The sequence below is a fragment of the Pleurodeles waltl genome, chromosome 11 (assembly GCF_031143425.1).
Source record: "Pleurodeles waltl isolate 20211129_DDA chromosome 11, aPleWal1.hap1.20221129, whole genome shotgun sequence".
NCBI classification, from domain to species: Eukaryota; Metazoa; Chordata; class Amphibia; order Caudata; family Salamandridae; genus Pleurodeles; species Pleurodeles waltl.
The window spans coordinates 825,413,063-825,436,620 of NC_090450.1; the positions used below are offsets into that span (position 1 = coordinate 825,413,063).

General features: G+C 45.1%; 1 protein-coding gene across 3 annotated transcripts in view; it reads left to right on the top strand.

The window, feature by feature from the left end:
• The window catches only part of MORC2 (MORC family CW-type zinc finger 2), a 353,542-nt gene that overhangs the window by 244,793 nt on the left and 85,191 nt on the right, over positions 1-23,558 (top strand). For all 3 annotated transcript variants that reach the window (XM_069214663.1, XM_069214664.1, XM_069214665.1), the window contains exons 18-21: positions 411-543; positions 17,753-17,827; positions 17,928-18,332; positions 21,256-21,411. In XM_069214663.1, the coding sequence (XP_069070764.1) occupies positions 411-543; positions 17,753-17,827; positions 17,928-18,332; positions 21,256-21,411 (769 nt within the window). The remainder of the gene's footprint in view (positions 1-410; positions 544-17,752; positions 17,828-17,927; positions 18,333-21,255; positions 21,412-23,558) is intronic.

Consider the following 23,558-nt stretch of genomic DNA (forward strand, 5'->3'; position numbering starts at 1 on the left):
TGTAGTAAACGTTTAACACCTGAATACAGCAATTGGCAAATAAATGGTGGGCAGTTATCATGTACGAAGAGTCTGCCCCTGCACAGCACCATGTGGAACGCTTTTCAAGTAAATGTCTGAACTATAATGTTGCATTGAAATCCGCAAATTATATGGCAGATGGTGGATTTTGTTTCAAATGAAATCAAATCATATTTAGGTGAAAACACAGCAGCATCACATAATTTCAATGGCGCTGCCTAAAGCCATATCATCACTAGTCGGCAAAAGCATGCTCTTAGTCTGATCACCCACTTGGATATCTTCTTGCGTTGTACTCTTGTAGCCTCCCTCCCCATCATTCACCTCTTTGAGTGGTGTTTTTGTTTCCTTTTTGTCCATATTTATGTATTCCTTTATTATTGGTATAGGTGTGAGGCACCAGAGCAGAAGCAGAAAGTTCCTGCTGGTGTCTTGAAGAAAGACATCACATCTCCAGAAGAGAAGAAGAAGCACCTGAGTGAAAAAATTCGACAGCAGCAAGATAAGCTGGATGCCTTACAGGTGCGCCTTTGAAGTGTGACTATATAGACCCCATGGCTTATTTCTTTTAGTTGGTAGAAAAAAGAAGCAGTGAAGCTTAGTTTTGTTCGTGGACATGGAGGCTTAGTAGGTATATCTACAGTGAGTAAATCATGCAAACATTCATGTTGGTTTCTAAGGAGTAGATCAAGAAGCCCCACTGGTGTATCTTCTGTAGGCAGTGTCGGACTGGGACAGAAAATAGGCCTGTGCAGCAAATAAAAGTGGCCCTAATTAGTGAACTAGAAAGCTAAAGAAGTATCCCATGTTTGCAAATCAAGGCAATTTTGAACTTGTAAAGGCACGCTCTATAGGTGTTTTGCAAAGTGTATAAGACTGCATGGATTTAAACATGCTGCAAACAAGGATTGGGTTAAGATTGACGAGGAAGTCCCAGTGTGGATCTGTTTTTGATTTGTAAGGCGTGACTATGTTAGTGGTAGCAAGGAGTTCCCAGGGGTTGATGTGCGTTATCTGGAAACTGAACCTTACTGATTGGACCTAATATAGTAACTAAAAATATTCTCATTGGTTCTGGCATTGTGTTTTCTTAAAGCTTGAATTATGTCTGTGATGAGTAGATATTGAAACCATAAAGATTGGCTGAAGGTGGTCAATATGTCTAACTGTAGGTTAGTGTATGAAGATTGCACCGCCACATGCTTTGAGGGCAGCTGCTAAGCTCATGCAACAAGCGTTTAATGTAGACTTGCAAGTTACGGATAATCTGCATCCAACAATCCAATCTGGAAAATGTTGTGTTCTCTTTTCTCAGTTGTTTCAAAGCATGCAAACAAATATTACATAACATTAAGGAGCACAAACCATACACAGATAAAGTAGCCCAGTTTCTGGCAAAGGGGATTGCCAATAACCGGTTTCCTACTTGATCCAAAATCTAGGTGTGAGCACCCCGTTATGGAAGATGTGGAAGCACAGCAATTCTGGTAGATCACCATCCATACAATTTGACTTTTCCCATGTTCCAGATACAGCCTGACCAATGACAATGTCCTTTTTAGTCTAGTCACTGTTGGAACATGCTATTTCTAATGTCACACGTGTTCTACTCTTAAATATTGTGCACCCTGCCTCGGGTAGCAAGGTGCACTATGGGGTGCTTATTTAATGTTTAAAATCAGTTTTACTGACTGTCAAATGGGTCAGTGCAGGGTTTAAGCTGAAGGGTTGAAGCTGCTGCTTTTATGCTGCTCAGGGTAGTCCCAAAGCCATTTTTTTATTACCACTGTAGTGGATGCCACAATCTGTGCTGCAGTCCACAAGTAGCATTTAACTTTCCATGCCTCATGTGTAATTCTGTATCATATATTATGGACTTACAGGAAACTTAAATGGGAAAATCAAGTATTATGCTAATTTTTACATGTTTTAGGGGGGGGGCAGCACAGACAATGAGCCCTAATCAGCAATGCTCCAAGATTAGAGTTCAAGATTACTAGCAGATGAGTTAAAAAAAAAAAAAAACTGCTGTGTCCACCCCAAAAATGGTCACTCTGCAAGATCAGTTGCATATAGCCTTAGAACACTTGAAACATGCTAATGAGTGTCAGATGAATTGTAGCCATGCATTTCTTTTTATCATGCTAGTAGTGGATAGCCTTCACCAATACATGGCTTCTTCCCTCTTAGTATGATCTGGAGATGAAATTAAGAATCACAACTTTGTTTACTTCAGTCTTGATTTGCCAGTTTCAATAGGACATTTGTGGAAAAAGTTGCCCATTGATGGTGTTACCTCCAGATTCTCTTGGCTGAAAACTATGCAATTTATAGGAAGTAGGAATGGTCCTGGCAGAAAATAATTTTATCAATGGTGACTGCCACAGAAAAGAGAAGAAACTTGTGTGTAGTAATATCTGCACAAAACCTTAATGCTGATGATGGTAATAAGAGGTTTCTAAAACAACCTCCACACCTGAAGTATTAATGAAAAACAGCTTTCAAATAAAAATCATTGTATGTAGCTGTAGTTCACCTTCTAGTGTTGGGCTCTGACATTGCAAGTTGTTTTTCCTCTAAATAGAGGTTTCGTGGTGTATTATGATCCTTTCCTGTAACCCACAACATACAGGATAAAGACTATCCTAGACTTCTTTTTTTCTGCCACCTGGTTCTCTGGGACTGTTGAGCTACAGAAGAACAGTTGTTTGACTCCAAACACCAAATTGCCTTTGTTGAGTTATAGAAGACATCATTCAACAACCGCTTTGAAATTGTCCTGAATTAGAGGATGTTTTAAGGCTAGGGTATAGGAGTATGACTAATTTTATGGACAACATGTCCTTCCTCTTTTTCCATAAGTGCAACAGCAGGATCTCTTTGTTAGACCCCCATAGGATCTTTAATCTCTGCCTACACAGAGACCACGAGGAATCAAACTGTTTGGCCAGTCAGCTATTTAAAAACAAGAAAACCATCCACTATTACAGGGAACAACAGTGGGTGCACTACAAAATGCAGCCTCCAGTCTTATCCAAGCGATCAACTGAGCCCGGCTTCAAGGACTTTGAGGATACATCATCCCATGGAGAGAGGGAATGCCCATCTGGCATCCCTACAGGCCATGGTGATTGGAGTTCAGAAACTGTGCCCTCACCAGCCATCTTCAGGGCCCTCAGTGATATTTGCAGCAAAGACACAGATTGCACCAAAAGCATCTACACCATCCGAGGATCTTTCCTCCGGTGAGCAAGCTCCACAGGAGCTTTGGCTCCCAGGGCAAGCATCTGCCTCAAAAGAACTGGACAACAAGTCCCTAAACTGTGCCAAACATACTTCTACAGCTGGCATTCACCACTCTCTCTGAGCCTGCTTGGTATTGACAGCCACCTCCCTCTGAAGAAGCCCTAAGCCTTGAGCTACCATCTTGGCTTTGAGACGCAATCTGCTTCAAAGCAGGCATCAGCACCTGCATTGACATTGAGTGAGTTGGTACCCCACTGTAATTTCCATTCACCCTCACACAAAGCAGATGCATGCATGTCTCCCACAGAGCCAGGGGCAGCACAGTGTAAAAAGAAAAAGGAAATTAATCTTTAACAAGGTCATGTCAGGTGAACTTTAAATGTTCCCTTTCTCTTAAAATGAAAGGTTGCAACACCAGCCCTACATCTCCTTGTGCCTTAACCATAACTGCTAGAACTCACTCACTCTGGCAACAAGCATGAGCTACATTCTCATGATCCCCATAATGAGCCCGGTTCAGCATAATTTCGAGATGACCCTTGGCACGACCACACTGTGATCTTGAAACCTACACCCAGTAAAGGATCTTTATATCTTGCTTGTAGGAAAGTGGCTCTTTACAGAGCACTCCTTGTTTTGGTATTTAAAGAGTCCAACAATCCCATTAGAAGTGGACATGGCTTTCTTTAAAAATCCCAAGAGCTCTATTTGTGGAAGGATGGTCGAGCATCTTATGCAAATCAAAGGGGAGTGTTAGACATTTGCTGCATACACAGCCGATAAATGCCACACACTTAACTCTCAACGGTCTTGGGACACCGTTGGCCCACCTTGACTCGGGTGCAGTGGTGCTTCCAGGTGTCAGGTTTTTGAGACCATGGCTGTTGCGTTTTAAGTGTCCATCACAAAGTTGCTGCGGGCCGGGACAGGGGTCCAATCTGACTAAACCCAAAGGGGGACTCGGATCCATTTGAAGGAGAACACTTGTTATGTTTTGCTATGTGAATTTGTAGAGCGCACTATCACCCAGGAAGGTATACTGGCCCTTGCCTATGATGGCTAGAGAGTCTAATTAAAAAATTCGGTCTTCAGCTTCTGCCAGTACGCAAAAAACTGAAGCGGAGGCTCAGATGTGGTGGTGATGCAGTGGATGTCTTCAGGCAGTTTGCTACTCTGTTTGGGCCAGTGTGTCAACAGTGTGGAGGTCCAGTCTTCCTCTGGGAATTTGTTCCTGTTTCGGTAGGCAGGTCTGGCAGTTGTGTCTGTATTGGTGTATGATGAGAATGTTAAACTTGACAAGGGCGTGGTCTGTCCAGTTGACCGTTGTGGGCTTGTCAAATGAGATGTTGTCGGGTGGTGAAGGTAAGGTCTAGGAGGTGTCCAGTGGAGTTTGTTAATTCTTCCATGTATTGGGTGAGCCTAGGTCTTTAAGTTTTGGGTTCTGCGCTGTCTTCCATGTGGAAGTTCCAGACTTTGAGGCGGATGAAAATGCTGGAGTCAAGGATGAGGGAAGTGGCAGAGTCTACAATATCCACAGTGGTGTTGTCAAAGTTGGTGTATGGTCCTGGTGGTCTGTAGATGAGCAGCCAATCAAGTTGGAGTTGGTGGTGATGCGAAGTTTGAACAACAGGTGGCCGATATGACTAGTGGATGGGTCCATGGAGGTGGTGCCTCTATTGGCATCTTGAAGATGATGGCAACCCCTCCACCAGGCTTGTTCTGTCTGTCATGCTTGGCAATGCTAAAGCTGGGGGGTGTGGTTTGGCGATGTTGGGGCTGATGTTGGGTTCAGCCAGGTTATCATGAGGAACAAATGGGCACGCTGACCGAGCCGCGGGAGTCTGATCGTCGGCGCACCCCCTTCTTAAATCCACAAACAAATGAGATCCAGGCGTACGCAGAGAGTCCGAACTAGAGGGTGGGTGGGCGGGGGTGGCTCCCGATCCGGGGACGTGGCAACGGCGGCGTGGTGGTGCGCCGCCTCCCCTGGCTCTCCCCCCCCATCCGGCACATAGCTCCTTGCATTAGCCCCCTCTCCTATCTTTCTCTCTATCTCACTTATTATTTCTCCCCAAGTTCCTATCTTCTTACACTCTTAATTATCTCCAAGAATTCCAGCAGTACGCGCCTAAATAGCCATAATGATAAGAAAGCAAGTTACAAGTGCAAGAATCCAGCACTGGTGCAAAATATAATTGTGTAACTTTACATGTTTTCATATTATGATTGGAGCTTTTTTTTTCTTCTTTTTTTTGTTCATCCCTGTGTGAAATATTAAATAAATAAAAAATAAAAAAAGCATGAGGAACAATAAGTAGTTCTGGTGCATGGTGGTGCAGCAGGTCCCAGATCTCTGTTTCATGTGTGGTGAGAGAGTGAGTGCTGAGGAGCATGCATGAAAGTGGAATGTTGTGTGATCAGTGCAGTGGGTGGCGAGTATGCATGTGAGAGAGGCTGGTGTCTGTTGCTGTTGGTGTGTGCATGGTGGACAGGGAATCTGTAGGGAGCAAGAGAACTTAAAGGTGGTGCAGAAAAACACCCCTTTGGTGGTGTGTGGTGTATCTGATAGAGACTTCTAGTTGCAGATTCCTTACCTTAGAGTTTCTTCCAGGCATCAGACTGGATCCGGAGATTTTTCTTTGAGCAATACCCTTGCACGTTGGCAGGTGGAGTCGGTCGACTCCGCGGGTGTCGTTGGCATCATGGGTGCTGTGATGACGTCGGGAGTAGTATATAGACGCCTCCCTCGCGCAGTGATGTCCGTTCTTTTCTTTACGCGCCACGCGCTGATCCAGAGAAGAGCTACCCTGGCTATTTTTTGGCCGAATTCGACCGTTCTGTTGAGTTATTTCTGTGAAACTTAGGTGCGTCGAGGATGTCCACAAAGACCGGGTTCAAGCCATGCGAGGACTGTCATCAGACGATGTCGGTGACAGATCCTCATCAGGTTTGTCTGTGGTGTCTTTGGCGCGACCACGACCCGAAGTTGTGCTTCGAGTGCTGGGCCATGCACCTGAAGGCTTTGAGGGAGCAGTCCCTAAAGCTTATGGCGGCCCGGCACTCGACTCCGCGTAGGTCCCTGTCTCGCTCGAGAGGAAGGTCTTGAGATCGGTCGCGGAGTCATCACCACTCGTCTTCTTCAAAATCCTCGGGTCAAGGTAAGAAGAAGAAGTCGAAGAAGTCCCATCACTCTCCGACTTCGCCCCGACGCGGGAAGAGTGTCCATGCACAAGACCTCCATCCTCGGAGCCTGCGTCTGGGTCGGCTCTGCGCTTCCCCGAGTTTCCCGGAGACGGAGCGACCCCCTCCGAGTTTAGAGTTTTATGAGGCCATGCGCCTCGTATTTGGGTGGTCCGACCCCGATACGGCGCCTTTGGGCCCAAGGGGTTCAGCTGAGGGGCCTTTGGGTTCTGCACCGGCGGATTCGACTCCGGCCACCGTGGTCACCTCTGGATTCGTGCGCGGATCCGCACTAGCGCCGGTCACACCCTTGAGACCTTCCCCGGCGCTGGGTCGATTATCGATGCTCCTGATGTCGGTGGTGCCCGCTATCGACGTCGACCCAATTCTTATCCCCGACGAGTCGGAGCGGTGTCAGCCGACTTCAGCTTGGATGGGGCCTATTCGCCCCAGGTTGGATTCGGACCCTTTTTCTTATGGGTACGAATATGGGGAGGAATTGGAGATGTCCCTGGACCCTTATGAATACCAGGATAACCCTGCTATGGACTGGGCTCAGGAATTGGGCGAAGCCAGTGGTCTGGATACTTCTTCTGACGCTGGCATGCTGTCTCCTCCTACCATGGCTACGGCAGAGGGAGCACCTTATGGTATGGTGGTCAGTAGGGCAGCTGAGGTCCTTGGTCTCGAGCTTCCCACTGTTGAGGTCAGGTCTAATCTCCTGACAGAGGTGCTTCAGCCTGGGGCTTCTATTTCAGAACCCCTTTTGCCGTTTAATGAAGCCCTCACCGATGTCCTTTTGGGTACATAGTCCAAACCCAACACAGGGTCTCCTGTGAATAGGACTATTGCACGCCGCCATCGGCCCGCTCCGAACGACCCTAAATTCCTGTCCCAACACCCCACGCCTGAGAGTCTTGTTATCCAGGCTTCCTCTTCTTCAGGGGCATTCCCTTCCGCACTCCCTGATAGGGAATCGAAAAGGCTGGAACAGTTTGGCAAGAAGTTGTTTGCTTCCTTAAGCCTCGCGCTGCAGTCTGTGAACACTGCATGCCTTTTGGGCCGCTATACCCACTCTTTGTGGGATCCGGTTGCGCAAGCCCTGCTGCAGATACCGGGGGAGGCCCATGCTATTGTGTCCCAAGCTATGAACGATGGGAGAGATGCAACAAAGTTCACAATCTGTTGTGGGCTGGACACGACCGAATCTCTGGGCAGATTGGTTGCTATGATGGTGGCCTTACGACGCCATGCCTGGTTACGTACTTCTGGTTTTTCGGGGGATGTCCAACAGTCACTCACAGACATACCCTTTGATGGCTCCCGTCTCTTCGGAGACAAAGCAGACTCGGCCTTGGGGAGATTCAAGGATTCCCGGGCAACGGCTCGGTGGCTCGGTCTTTCCTCTGCCCCTCGCCCACCACAGTCTGCTTTTTGCCCCTTTCATGGCCACGGAAGGGGCTTCCTGTGGAGTCATCCACCCAGCCACCAGAGGTCTGCCCAGTCCATCTCTGCCCCCGCTGCAGCCTCCAAAGTTTCCTAGTCCGTCCCCTTACTCCCATCCAGTTGGTGGCAGGATTCGCCATCACCTGCCCCACTGGGAAAATATCACCACAGACAGGTGGATTTTGCAGATCGTTCGAAAGAGCTACCCCCTCCTTTTCGAATCTTCGCCACCACCCATGCCACCATCCTTCACTCAGCTTCCAGCGTATCATTTGGCGCTTCTCTGCCAGGAAGTTGCAGCTCTTTAGGCCAAGGGAGCTATAGAAAAGGCCCCTGTGCCAGAATTAGGTTGTGGTTGTTACTCGTGCTACTTTCTGATACCAAAAAAGGACAAGGGTTTACGTCCTACCCTAGACCTTCGGGACCTGAACTGCTTCCTCAAGAAGGAGAAATTCAAAATGCTCACCCTGGCTCAGGTTCTGTCTGCCTTGGACCCAGGAGACTGGATGGTAGTGTTGGACTTGCAGGACGCTTATTTCCACATCCCCATCCTGCCTGCCCACAGACGTTACCTACGATTCGTGGTAGGTCACGAGCACTTTCAGTTTACCGTGCTCCCTTTCGGCCTTACCAGTGCCCCTCGGGTGTTCACGAAAGTGATGGCGGAGGTTGCGGCTCATCTGCATAGGTTAGGGGTCTCAGTCTTCCCCTACCTCGACAACTGGCTGTTGAAGGCGGACTTGTCCCAGAAAGTCCTATCCCACCTTCAGACTACAGCGAACCTTCTGCACATGCTGGGGTTCACTATAAACGTGCCAAAGTCACACCTGACCCCCTCTCAGTCACTCCCTTTCATCGGAGCAGTTCTGGACACAGTGCAGTTCCCGAAAAGCAAGTCCACGACATTTAGGCTATGATTCCGATCTTTTGGCCTCGGTCTTGGGTTTCGGTGAGACTGACTCTGAGGCTGCTGGGCCTCATGGCCTCCTGCATCTTGCTAGTAACACATGCCAGATGGCATATGTGGGCCCTGCAGTGGGACCTGAAATTCCAGTGGGTGCAACATCAGGGGAATCTCTCCGACCTGGTCCAGATCTCGGAGGGGACCGCGAAAGACCTGCAGTGGTGGCTTTCGAATCCGCATTGGGTCCACGGCAGGTCCCTCTCCCTTCCCCAACTAGTTCTCTCTATAGTGACAGATGCGGCACTTCTGGGTTGGGGTGGCCACATGGGAGAGGCGTAGATCAGAGGACTCTGGTCTCCAGTGGAGTCTGGGCTCCATATCAATCCGCTGGAGCTCCGGGCGATCAGGCTTGTTTTGAAAGCATTCCTTCCCTCTCTCAAAGGGAAAGTGGTGCAGGTGTTCACGTAAAATACTACCGCCCTGTGGTACTGCAACAAACAGGGCGGAGTAGGGTCCTGGACCCTCGGTCAGGAGGCACTACGCCTCTGGACATGCTTAGAACATCAGGGCATTACCTTGATGGTTCAACATCTGGCGGGTTGCCTCAACACAAGAGCGGACAAACTCAGCTGTTGATGCACAGCCGATCACGAATGGCGCCTCCATCCGGAGGTGGCACAAGGTCTCTTTCAGCAGTAGGGAGAGCCTTGGTTAGATCTGTTCACCTCCGCAGAGAACACGCAATGTCAGACGTTTTGCGTGTCGGAGTTTCCAAGGTGGCACTCGCTCTGAGATGCTTTTCATCTGGAGTGGAACTCCGGCCTCCTTTCCGCCTATACCTCTTCTGCACAGAGTACTCAAGATAATCAGAAACGACCGGGCCCAAGTCATCTTGGTGGCTCCGGACTGGGCACGGAGAGTATGGTATCCAGAGCTATTGAGCATGTCCATCGATCCTCCACTCAGACTGGCTCTTCGGGCGGATCTTTTGTTCTTCACCCGAACATGTCTAACCTCCGCCCTCATGCGTAGAGCTTGAGCGGCGACAGTTGACGGCTTTTGCCCTTCCACCCAAAGTCTTCAATGTTATCTTGGCAGCCAGGTGTCCATCAACCAAAACTGTATACGCCTGTTGTTGGAATAAATTTGTGGCATGGTGTACCAACAAATCTGTTGATCCCCTTTCTGCCCCTCTATCTGAGGTTCTACTGTTCATTCTTTCGTTGAGCCAGCAGGACTCTGCTTTGGGCACCCTTAAAGGGCATTCATCTGCTATTTTGGCCTTTTTTAGGCTACCTGATCAGCCCTCACTCTTTAAATCTCCTATTGTGAGTAGATTCCTATAAGGGCTCACCCATTTATTTCCTCCCACTCCATTTATCATGCCTCAGTGGGACCTTAATCTTGTACTTACTTATTTGATGTGTACCCCTTTGAGCCAATGCATAATTGTCCCGTGCAGCTCCTCACCTTCAAAACTGTCTTTCTGGTCGCTATCACCTCAGCTCGCAGGGTGATTGAGCTTCAGTTCCTTTCCTCAAAACCTCCATACTTGTCTGTGCACCCTGACAAAGTCGTGTTGCGAACCAGGGCTTCCTTCCTTCCTAAGGTGGTTACACACTTTCATGTAGGTCAGTTCATCACTCTGCCTACTTTCTACGCACCCCCATATCCTTCCCATGAGGAGGAGAGACTCCACCGTCTGGACCCAAAAAGAGCGTTGGTGTTCTACCTCAATCGTACTAAAGATTTCCGGGTGGACGATCAACTCTGTTGGGTATGTGGGTACGAAAAAAGGGAAGGCAGTGCAAAAGTGTACCATTTCTCGATTGGTGCTTCTTTGGATCAAAATGTGCTACGCTTTGGCCAAGAAGCAACCTCCTGAAGGCTTGCATGCTCATTCCACCAGAGCAACTGCTGCTTCCACTGCGTTAGCACGCAGAGTTCCTGTCCTGGATATCTGCCAGGCAGCTACGTGGGCGCCCCTACACACGTTTGCTAAGCACTACTGCCTGGACAGTCAGGTCTGTCGGGACGGCTAATTTTGTCGTTCGGTCCTGCAGGACTTCCTAGCATGATCTTGGTTCGCAGCCCACCACCGAGAATGGCATTGCTTGTGTATCTATTCTAAGGTAAGGAATCTGCAACTAGAAGTCTCTATCAGATGTACAAGTTACTTACCTTCGGTAACAAAATATCTGTTGGAGACATATTCTAGTTGAAGATTTCTTACTGCCCACCCATCCTCCCCACTTGCGAACTGATTTCTAGGGACAGGGATACCCCTTTCAGGTCCTTAGCTCTGGCGCCCCAATCTCAGTGCTCTTAGCAGCTCTGCGCTTTGGCGTGGAAAGTCGTTTAAAGAAACTGATGTCACTGCGCGAGGGAGGCGTCTATATACTACTCCCGACGTCATCACGACGCCTGTGGAGTCGACCGACGCCACCTGCCGACGCGCAAGGGTATTGCTCGAAGAAAACTTTCCGGATCCAGTCTGACACCTGGGAGACATCCTAAGGTAAGGAATCTGCAACTAGAATATGTCTCTACCAGATATTTCGTTTCCGAAGGTATGTAACTTGTACGACGCAACTAGGCAAGAGGTGGCTGGGGTTGAAAGCCCAGAGGGTGTGGCACGGTAATAATGAGTGCAAACAGGCATGGCCTCTAAGGTATATTCTTGAAAGTGGGGAAGAGAGCTAGGAGCAGTGGATGGGGCTGGGAGTGGGTGAAAGAAGCAAGAGGTTGGAAAACAGATTAGGAGCCTGCAGTGGGTGGCATAGTGGGGAAGAGAGCAGGAGAAGGGTTCGAGAAGGAGGTAAAAATAGAGCGCAAGAGGATCCAAGACAAAACAAAACAGCAGAAAAGGCAACAGTGATATAGAGAGAAATCTGAATAAAAAAGTGTCAAACTAGAAAATTGCAGTAATGAACAGAAAAAGGGTGAAAGTAGTAAATTGCATACATGGGCAGAGAAAGCGAAAGTGGAGAATGGCAGAAATGAGCAAAAAGGCAGTGAAAGTGAAATAGGGTAGAAATGTATGGACATATTTTTAGGATATCTATAAAACTTTGCCTATATGAATGTAAATGGTACTCCATTATATAGTAGTTACCTTAAACATCGAGGTTAATCCTCCCCTCCTGAACCACTTGTGTACATCTCCGTTTTAGTGCTCTTGATGTAGTATTGTACCCACTCTTTGTTTTTTGTGTTGTTTTTTTTTGTGTTGAGCGCGCAATCGCTTTTCGACCTGTTGCAAGTATTCTGTGGGCTTTTAACTACGCTCATCTCATGCCCATCACTTTCACTTGTTTGTGGGCTTGCCTTTCAAAAATCCCTTGATGGCATTGGTAAATGCTTTACGTTTGTCCTGCTTTGGGATGGTTTTGTTACCGCCTTGCAGACTTACCCTTTTACATGGATTATTGCACGGTTACCGAAATACTTCAGCTTGGGCGAGTGTTTTTTTTTCTTTTGGCTCTCCCCTTCGTGCTGCATGGCAGCCATGGTGCTCATAGCTCAGAACACCGCAAACAGCGGTATTGAAGCACTGGTCACATTGTTCACACTGTTACCTAATCAGTCATTTCTTTTGGCTGTCCCCTTCATGCTCCAGTGCTTTCACAAAACACTTTTAATTTATAAATCCTCAAAGCGGCTCTCCCAACACAGCGGGAGAGCCAAAACTACAATAATCACTGCACCCAGGGAAATTCACCCCTTTAGCTTTGCAGGCCATTACTATTAGAAAACATTTTTGCTCATAACTCAGCCTTTGGTGGTCCTAGGACAATGGGACCGCCACCAAAACGTTAACCATGACATGCTCTTTCTTTCTAGATCCCTAGCTCCCCGCACTAGGTTAGTGGGGACCCCAAAATAATGACCCCTTCCACCATTCTGTGTCTTTTTAAGTGCTCTCATGGTTGTAACTTATGTTTTACAGCTGGGAGTAGTTTGTAATTTAGCCTTGTTTGTAATTTAATTGCAGTAGGCCTGCTAGCCCTAAAAATGTGTAATGCACCGTGCCCTCTAGGCGCTAAATATATGGTTACAGGGTTCTTTTCGTGCATAATGCCCTTTAGTTGCTAACTATATGGCTACATGACCATGTTTCTTACAAATGCTATTTTCGCTGTGGTGTGCTCTAGGGGCTGTTCTGAGCATTACAGTCTAATGCCAAAAGTTTATTTCTGATAAAAGATTTTTATTAGGTTTACATGATAATTGTGTATGTTTTATCAATCTTTTTTTTATTGCAATTATGACCATGATTCAGGGCAACTTAACATCCTTATTACACAATGATTGTTTGAACACTCTTGATATGTTTGGGTGACCCTTCTAGTGTATTTTCTCCTCCATGGCTTTGTGTCGTTTGGTTTTCTTCTGGAATTGTGTTAGCAAGCCAGCAACTCTGATGGTGGGGTGGTGAAAGTGGTATTCTATTGGAATTACCATGGCAGATTTAAATTAGGATGCTAAATGACAACATTTTAATTTTTGGCTGCAGATAGAGGACAAAAGTAAATGGAAGTGTTTTAGTTATATGCAGGACCACTTGAATTATGTGGCAGGAAAAGACAAAATTATGAGACAGGGTTGAACAATTTATATGGCAAAAAAGTCCAGTTAATAATTTACATTGCCAATAGCCCTAACTCAAGAAAATGTGAGACCTGTTGCATTGCAAATGCTTGTTCTATCTTGTAAGTGTACATACAGTATCCATTCATGATAAAATGTTTTTACCATTGATTACCCAAGGTTAGTTTTCCAACCTCAGATCCCAAAGTTTTCTCCACTAAAACACGGCGTGTATTGAACTAACAATAAAAAATTAGGTCCCCTTCTAAAGAGGGCATCTAAATGAAATCTTGACTGTCAGAGGAAGCCTGCTTTTATGATTGTGAATCAGAAGAGTGGGTGAGGCTACTCTCTACACAGATATTGCCAGCATATTTGGAGTGCGAATACTTGCAAGTCTAGTTCGAGTGCAAGGCAAAAGCAGCCAACTTTCTGTGGTGCCACATACAGCGAGCACCAGACTAGGAACCTATATCTATGATGTCAAAAATCCTTGCTTTTTTTTGAGGTTCTGGAGGATTGTATGTAGAAGGCTTTAATAGCATCTGATTTACAGTGGGTTTATGTTTGTTTCAACTATTTGTAGAGTGCATGGCTGCCCTGGGTCTTCCCAGCTCTAGGTTAGAGATGGCAGGTTATGTAGCAGAGCAATGTTGAAGTGATGTTTTTAAGTTTATTGCGGGAATAGCCAAGCTTTGACCATCTTCCTGAACCTTAGTTCCTCATTCAAATGCTGTAACTCCAGGGGCATTGAGTTCCAAAGTTTGAGAACCAAATAGGCAAAAGAGCTTCCTCCCCATCTGGCTCTTTGAAGCTGTGGAATGGTCAGTAGACGACCCTGAGAGGATTGAAGAAATCTAGTTGGAAGGTGTGGGGCGATAAGATCTCTGATCTTCGGAGCACCCTTATTGTTCATTGTTGTGTGCCAGACAAAGTGATTTAAATTTGATTCTGGCTTCTATGGGTAGCCAGTGTAGTGTTCTCATGGCATCTGTCACTGTATTACATCTGGGGATATTAAGGAGAATTTTGGCGGCCGTGTTTTGAACTACCTGTTGTTTTTTTTGTCACAAATTTCGGTGACCTGATGTAAGGGGAATTGCCATTATCCAAGCGGGATAACACCAGGGATTGGATTACAATTCTTCGAGAGTCCTCAGGAATAAGATGTAAGATCTTACGAATGGTCCTTAGTAGTCCAGAGCAGGTAGCAGTAAGCTTTTTTTGCTTGGGCATCCATGACTAGGGCTTTGTCCAACCACATTCCCAGATTCATGACAAGAGAAGTGGGGGCTGGAGAGGTCCCCAGATCTTCTGGCCAGCCAATCCCAGAAGATAGAACTGAGTTATTCTCATTAGTTCTGTCTTATCGCCATTCAATTTTAGGCAGCAGTTTGCCATTCATCTGGCAACTTTTTCGAGACAGGGGGCAAGTTGGTAACGCTCTGGCTTCTGGGTATCAGTGAGAGAGACCACCAGTTGCGTGTTGTCTGCATAGGATATTATAAATAACCTGAACTCCTGGATGGTGTCTGAGAGCCGAGCCCTGTGTTACCCGACACCTGGAGGGCAGTGTATCTGAGAAACAGGAATTTTCCATAATTTGGAATGTTCTGTCCTTTGTAAAGGAAGTCAGCCAGTTCAGTGCCTTATCCTGCACTTCCACCTCCTTCAATCTCTCGATCAGGATAGAGTGATGTACGGTGTCTAAAGCAGTGCTTAAATCTAGCAGTATGAGTGCAGCGGCATCTCCCTTATCGAGTAGGTAATGAAGCTCCTCCATCACCACTAGAAGGTCTGACTCTGTGCTATGTTGAGCTCAGAAACCCATTTGAGTAGGTTGTGGGTAATAGTTATCTTCGAGAAAACTCGACACTGTTTGGGTCTCATATTTTTCAAGAAGTTTCCCATAACAGGCAGGAGGGAAATTGGTTGAAAATTGCCCAGGATGGATGGATGGATGTATGTAAATGGGGTTTCTTCACTGCATGCTTCCATTTGTTAAGAACTACCCCAGAGACAAGAGAAAGATTTAGTACTTCCATAATAGTGAGGAGTAGCACTTCTCACTCTTTGGTCAGAATGCATGGTGGGGCTGGATCTAGGGGTAAACCTGATTTAACCTTATTCATGTATGCAGATACCTTCTCTTCATTGACCCTTGAGAAAGATTTCAATAGCAGTGAGACCTCAGCCATTTGGGAATTGTGATTTTGAAGGGTAAATTGGGCTGGGTTGCCTGAGAGGGACTCATAAATGTTCATGACCTTTTTCCGAAAACGGTCTGCTATTTGGTTGCACCGTGTCAGTGGCCAAAGGCAGAGGACCACCCTGGTTAGAGTTAGTGAAAGATTTAACTATCTTGAATAATTCTGTTGGTGAATTCGAGGCCTGTCTGATTTTCTCCTCATAGTAGCTGGCCTGTGCCTTTTTAATTTCACTGTGATAATGCTTAATGGAAGATTTATACCCATTTTTCAGTTGTGGGTCATAAGCTTTCCTCCACTCCCTCTTAAGTCTCTTAAAGTTGTTCCTCAAACAGGCAAGGTGGCTGTTAAACCATAGAGCAGATTTGGGGTTTGTTTGATAGCTTCTCTTAGAAAAAGGAACTTGTTCATCTAAAGCCTGTACTATCCAATTTTCCCAACATTCAAAGTCACCATCTGAGTTTTCCCCTATTACAGGAAGTGAGTTTTGAAGAGTAAGCATCCAGTCAGAGAGTGAGAGTTTGACACATCTTTGCCCTAATCTCGGGGTGGATTTAGTTACATTTCTAACCTCCAAATTCTTCACTTTAAATAGAATAAAGAAATGGTATGTCAGTGCTAGAGAAGTTGCCATGTCTGACAGGATCTTTGGGTCGTTACTAAAGATAGGATCCAGAAGATGTCCTTTCTCATATGTGGGGGTACTTATTTTTGTATTAGTTGGATGCCCTCCAGGTCCTGTATTAATCTTATCGCTGCAGAGTTATTGGTCTCATCTAAGTGAATATTAAGATCCCCTAATAATGAGAAGGCACTATTAACAAGCACCAGGCTGGCTAATGCATCTAGTAGTGATTCCAAAACTTTAGCCTGGGGGCCTGGCGGTCTGTAGATTATAGTGCCAGAAAAGGTATGGTTAAGAGATCATGAAATATCAAACTAAAAGTTTTCACACTCGGGTATTGGTAGCAAGGTGGTACTACATCCAATTTGTAATTGCAATTCAACCCCCCTGATTTACCACTACGATCATGCCTGAAGATATGATAACCTAATGGGAAGGCCATTAATATGTTAGGAACTGTACTCTCACAGAGCCAGGTTTCAGTCAGGAACAGTACATCCAGTTGTTTCACCTTTAACATTGATCTAATTTCCGTTTTATGTTGTGTTAGGGACCTGCAGTTAACTAGACCCATCTTCCAGTAATCCCTCCTCATTGAAGTTCGTGCAGTAGCCTCGCTGGCTCCCTCCTGGGATTTCAGTGAGTAGCTACAGAGCAATGAATTTCACCCTTATCTGGATTGAAAAGTGTTCATGGCAGGATCCCAGGTCGTGGCCTAATTGAGATAAGTTATTGCACGGAATATTTTACCGGCTCCAAGGTGAATTGGGCATGGTTCCTGGCCCCCGGTCAAGTTCGATCGCAGACGGGCTTGCCTTTAGTACACCTTAAGCATGCCAGTGGCTCGTCTGCACACCAACTGCCATTATATACCGTACAGCGTCAAACCACTAGAGTGCCAACCTTCCTGCAGCTCTATGATAGGTGGTGTCCCGGCCCTCCCTCCTTTGCACACAGTCCCCGCTTTTAAAATTTCAAAAAGTAAGTTCTGGAAATAAAAAATCTCAATAGCACATCAGAACATTGCAATATACATATATTTTTTAAAGCTCTTTTATCACATTCGGCACAAAATGTGCCCCGTGGTGCCACGCTCTCACCTGCGCTCCCACAGCCCAGCCACCATTATATACTGCACAGCATCTAACCACTAGAGTGGCGACCTTCCTGCAGTTCTATGGTAGGCGTTGTCCCGCCCTCTCTCGTTTGCACACAAAACCAGGAAATTTGGGTGCTGTGCTTGAAGGATGTACAATAGGCAGATTTGGAGGCTCCTGCAGTAGGGATTGTAATCATTTGAAATCTGATATTAGCGGATACAGAGGCAGATATGGATGATGATCTGCTATTCATGTATATATTGGGAGGTACTGTAGAACAAACTGTGGTGAATGAATATTGTATTTTATCTCAGTTTGTGATAGGAAGCTACTGTGGTTACTGTAGGGTGGATCAGACAACCGCGGCCCATATAATGTAGCATGTGTTGTAATCTTTGAATTCTGTTAACGTTTCTCAAATCCATTATTGCAGAAAACAACATCAGTGCGGTCTCAAGCAGACCTGAAGAAACTTCCCCTGGAAGTGACCACGCGACCAGGAACAGAGGTGAGTTCCTGAATTCTTGTTGAATTGCTGTTTCCTAAGTCTTAACATCAACTACATGTAAAAATAGTAAATGTCAACTACCTTCTCATCTCTTCTGTAGAGTCCTCCTCCACCTCCTCCACAACCACCAACACCACCACCATCGACCAGAACATCACGGCCACGATCTCCACCTTTACCTGCTGTCCTAAAGAGCACCCCTATTAGGACCCCTCCCCCAAGAACGAGCAGTGTGATGAAAAAAGCTGTGCCTAATCGTCAGACTGGGAACTCTTTTAAGCTGTCAAGTGTTCTGCCAAGAGAGGCAGCAAGCGCATCCAGGACCCAGCCCCGTACCACGTCTACTGAAAAAGTGATCAGCACTGCCACTGCAACACCTTCCAGAGCTGCGCCCATTACAAAATCAACACCTATCCCTCCACAAAATACCAGACGTGAAGCTAACACACCCAAAATTTTGAAAACCTTGTTGTCAAAAAAACCAGCACCAGTCAAGACACCCCAGGTGAGATCCACAGGTTCTTCAGCATACCCACTGACAAAACGCTGGGTAGGATACACTGTTAACATTATATGGAACAAGGCTTTGGATTGCAGAGCTATTTCTTGGGTTTAACAGCTTTGACATGCTCACATCTCAGTTTGCAAGACAGTTATTTAGGGTGTACCTGACATTAGTGCATCGTTACAGTTGGGTTGTAGTATTCAACAGGTATTATGTGTTGTTCACCAGGTTTCAAGTAACTCATAGTAGGTTTGGCCCTCTGCATGCTGTAATTACAAAGGTCTCAGAAGCCGGATGTTCTTCTGGGTTTAACTAATCTTGACAAACCACAATAGCAGCCTCCCAGCCATCACTTTACATCAGTGTTACATGTCTTTGATGACAGAGCTGTCTTAAATGTCACGCTGCTTTCATTGTACTTCCTTTTGAAGCATTGCTTCGGAAGTCATATTTTAAGCTGTTCATTCACTTGCGGAATCCGCAGGATTCACAGTTGCAAGGAAATGACTTGGGGCCTGAATTAGATTTCGGCACACCAGTTACTCCTTCACGACGGTGACCGACATCCTGTCCTCTGACGTATAAATCCCGGTATTTCCTATTTCGGTGGATGTGATATCTGTAACTGTTGTGACGGAGTAACCTGTCCGCCGAAATCAAAATCAGACCCTCAATCTTCTCCCTTTGTCCTATCCCCTAACTGAGCTGCTCTGTGCCTGAAAGTATGCGCCCAGCAACATATTTTCTCAGTTTTGTGCTGTATGCTGAACTATGTATAGTTAACACACGCCAGTGAACCCTCCTTTACTCCATTTCCAAACAATAAAAAATAATGCTGGTGAGTTACCCGCCAATTGTGGACTTTACCATCGCTTGATACTTATACTATTTACAATCTGTTTTCTAAGCCTCCCGCAGTGTGAGGCATCAACTTTAGGTACAGAGTAATCACTCCTTATTGATCTGTCCACAATTCACTATACTGCAAAATCCCTCATTTCTCAAAGCACATACTTTCTAACCATTGTTTCGCTTTGTCAACCAGTTCATTGCCTCTACCCTTTTGCAGAGAGCTATGAAGTATCACACATTGCCTCATCAGGTCTGCATGTGTTGTTTAGGCTACAGAGTAAGCTGGTTCATGCTACCAAATTCTCATTCTGTGACACTTTTGGATGGAACTAGGTGTGGCAGCTGTCCCATAATAGGAAGACTGAGCATCTGTTAACATCTAGAAGGTTCTACAAGATCCATCTCATGAGAAGTTGTGGACCCAATGCAGAGTGACCCCTAGGTCTCTGGCCACTAGCACACTTTACTTCCTGTCGTAAGCTTTGTTAAGTGATGTTCTGATGCTCAACTAATTTATAGTCTTTGAAAGTTTCACCTTCACCTAGAAGACGTGAGAGTAATAATTATTTTAGGTGTCACTGATGAAAAACTTGTTGCTTTCATTTGCATCACTAAGTGTCATCTGTTTATGTAACAGAAAGTAACAATCAATTTTACCTTGAACACATTTGTCAAAGTAAAAAAAAAAAAAAAAAAAAATACATCCTGAATGATGGCTCCAATTTCAGATTAACAAACTTCAGGGTTTCTCATATTTTATTTTTATCACCACCTTTCATAACCCACGCACACTATTGTTGTAGCTCTGCAATTTCCATTTTAATCAAAGTTGATTGTGACCTTCATAGGTTATTAATCCGATTCCACAGAACCTTTTGCCTACGTCCTTTGGTACCATGATGTTTTACGTTTGCAAAACCTTGGCATACTTTGTGGGTCAAGGTTCAATATTGCAATGTGGGACAGTTCAAGTTGCTAATGGCAAGCACTTAACCGATCATTTTTCATTTGGTGGTGCTGGTCATCCAATTTATCTGTACATTGTGTTTGGAATATGAGACAATAAGGGAAAACTAAATGAACATAGGACCAGCATGTCTGTTGTCCCTTATCATTTATGTATAGGCTAAGAAAAACATGATTCCTCTGAAAAGTTGGAAGCAGAACTGTACTGTTGGTAATCTTACAGAGTATTTCATTTAATTGTATGGATGTATTTGCACTTTATTAAAGGGCATTTGAGCTGCAAAACTGCATCTTAACAGCTATGTTTGAGAATTGTATGATCTCCATTGATAAATATAAACTTAGAATTAATCCTTGTTGCATTCATGGTACCTGTAATACTCCTACCACAAAGAAGTCTTTATCATTGTTCATCGCTGTGTAGAAAGGGAGAAGCTTTTAACTTGTTCCTATGCTGCTGATCACTTTCTGAAAACCTATGTGGCCACATTTCTGAGTTTGCATTATATTTTGTAGTCCACGTGAGAAAGAGTCCCTGCAGCACTCATACATGAAAAGCTATGGTGATATCTACTGCAACAAAGAAAATGCAACCTTCGGGGGTTTCATTAGAAGAGTAATGAACAACATGCTCTGCACCTGTTTGACTCTGTGAGTCCAACTGCCAGTACAAGACAATTATTTTTTATGGCTTGTTTGACTGGGATTTTGGGAACACTCTGGATGGATGTTTTTCACACCTTTTGTGACCGAAACAAAATTGGACTTCCCTGCCTAAAGAATAATGAACAACGACAAAGACATGTATGTGGAACGAGCGTTGCGAACCTCGCAATGCCAATGGGGAATATTCTAAGTTTATAGCTTCAATGAAGTTGCTTTGATGCAGAACCAGGACTACAGTTAAATATCCATTTTCTATCCATCTCCGTGATTGTCTTCCATAGTGAGGTGCAGTTCCACACATTTGAACCTCTGGCAGGTCCAGTGTGTGTTGTCCCCTGTTTCTTACAGACTTTCAGTTTACACTTCTGTGGTTGCAGTACCTCAAGCATTGTATGTAAAAGCTTGACTTTATTTTAACTTCTGTGATCCTCTCCTTTAGTTGCCCATTACTAAGAAGAGAAACTCTAACTTCATTGAAAGGAACGAGGAAGTTGTTGAGTTCCAGTCAGATCCAGGCCCACATGAGAGAGCGAAACGTGTCAAGTTGGTAGAAGTGAAACAAGAAAAAGGAGACTCCAATGAGGTTGTGGTCGAGGTGAGTTGAATGTGCTAATCACTGTATAATACATTTAATTGGACGGAATGTATAGGTCAACAAAGAGAAAGACTTGAAGCAGTAAAGGGAAGGGATTTAGGAATATAATTTATAGGTACAGTTTGGAGAAGAAGGAAAGGGGGGGTCTTTGACAGAAAGAAAATTTACTACCTTCTGAAAAGAAGGGTAAACAGTTATAGAGTCATGGGTATGTTTAATTTGTTGCAGGAAATAATAGAGAATTTTTGAAGCACGTAGTGACCTGGTATTTGGTGGCCGCAGTGCATTTTACAGATTATCCAGTCACTTTCTCTACTTTTAGAGGACAAAGACACCTCAGAAACTGCATAGTAGAAAATGGATGACTTGTCGTAGTAGTTAGTGGTCTATGAAATGATGCAGACAGCAGAACCCAAATTCATTGGAAACTGGCATTGATGATGTGGCCCTGTTGACAACAAAATCAAGGCTAATACTAGTATGAAAGGAAAGCCATGAGTCTTTCTTGAAAGTTTTGTGGGGAATGGATGGGACAAGCATGTACAAAACATTTATCCTTTGAGGCACTGAAGGTTAAATTTAAGAATTAGAGACAAATCCGATTGTTTTCAAGATGCATTGAGAGGACAGAAAAGGGTAACAAAATGGAAGTTCTTTCTTTTGTAGTTGACATATTTTGACTTAACTGGGCCAAAGCATTGCAGTCAGGGCTGTTGCAGGAGTCTCATTACAGCTTGCACTCTGGAAAACAAATGTGAGATTGATTTTTGAAGTCAAAATGAGTGAACCTAATTGTGAGCTTTGTATTTGAAACTAATGTCGGGGTGAAAAGGTGTTAGTGAACTTTGACTGTTAAGATTGGGCACAGAGTATGAGTACATAGATAGGAATGGTTTGTATGTCAGAAACTTTGATGAAATGAAACCCGTTAAGAAAGTACAGTTCTTAACCTTTGGCAGTGGTATATAAAGAGTTAGTGGTATGTGCAGTGGGTGGACAAAACGTTACATTGGTGACGGTGTAAGAAGCTGGCTCTTTATATAGAATATCAAAATTAAATATACCATGCAAAGAGTCCAGGATTTCCCCTGCACAGGGGCTTGCTCCAGCAATCTACACCATTGAGGGTCCCCAAGGGCTGCACTATTGAGGGTCCCCAGGGCTGCATTATGTATTGTGCCACTCTCAGGGACCCCTCACGTAGCCTATGCAGACTGTCCTTTCAGGCTGTGTCTTGGTGCAACTAAAAGTGAAAACACGACATGGCACACAACCTATGTGTCAAGTACCCTAACACTGCATGTAATATATGTAAGTCACCCTTACAGCAGGCCTTACAGTCCAAAGGCAGGGTGCATTATATTACATGTTTGGACTGTAGGTAGCTGGCTCTTCATATAGTATACCAAATGAGGTATATTGTGCAAAGAATCGAGGTATTCCGTTATGAGTGGACAGGCGCATGTTCTTGCAATCCCAAAGTGTCCTTTTAGGGGATAGTGTGGTCGAGCAGCCTCAGGCTTATCAGAGAGTAGGGTTAGACAACTGCAAATACACACAGTCAAAAAATAATGCTCATGACTAAATAGGGAGATCCACACCAATTTATAAAAATAACAAATATCTTTATATATATTTGGGCACCAGAATCAATACGATCAGGTAAGTTAGTTTTGCAAGATAAATACTTTCATGTTTTAAAAGTAGACAGTTGGTGCATTTTTCAGAGACAGCAATGTTATCTTATGGCCAAAAAACAAATACTGCATATAGGTTTAATACAGTGACTTATGGGACCCATTTCCTGGACTTAAGGTAAGTATGGGGCAAGGTCTAAAGCAGCACCAACAGGTCACCTCAGGCAGCACTGGGGCAGCCGGGTACAGAGCTGCGTTTCAGCGTTGGGTACCTAATGTTATCCTATGGGGGAAAAACGTGCTGCATTTGGGCACTTCACAGTCACTCATGGGACCAATCTCTCAGACTTAAGTTAAGTTAGAGGTAAGGTCCAAGGCCACACCAACAGGTCACACCAGGCTGCACTGGGGTGGTCGGTTACAGAGGTGCAATACCTTGTTGGGTGCCCAGTGTTAGTCTTTGGGGATTGGTCTCTTTAACGAGAGGCTACAATTTTGGACTGGGAGGCC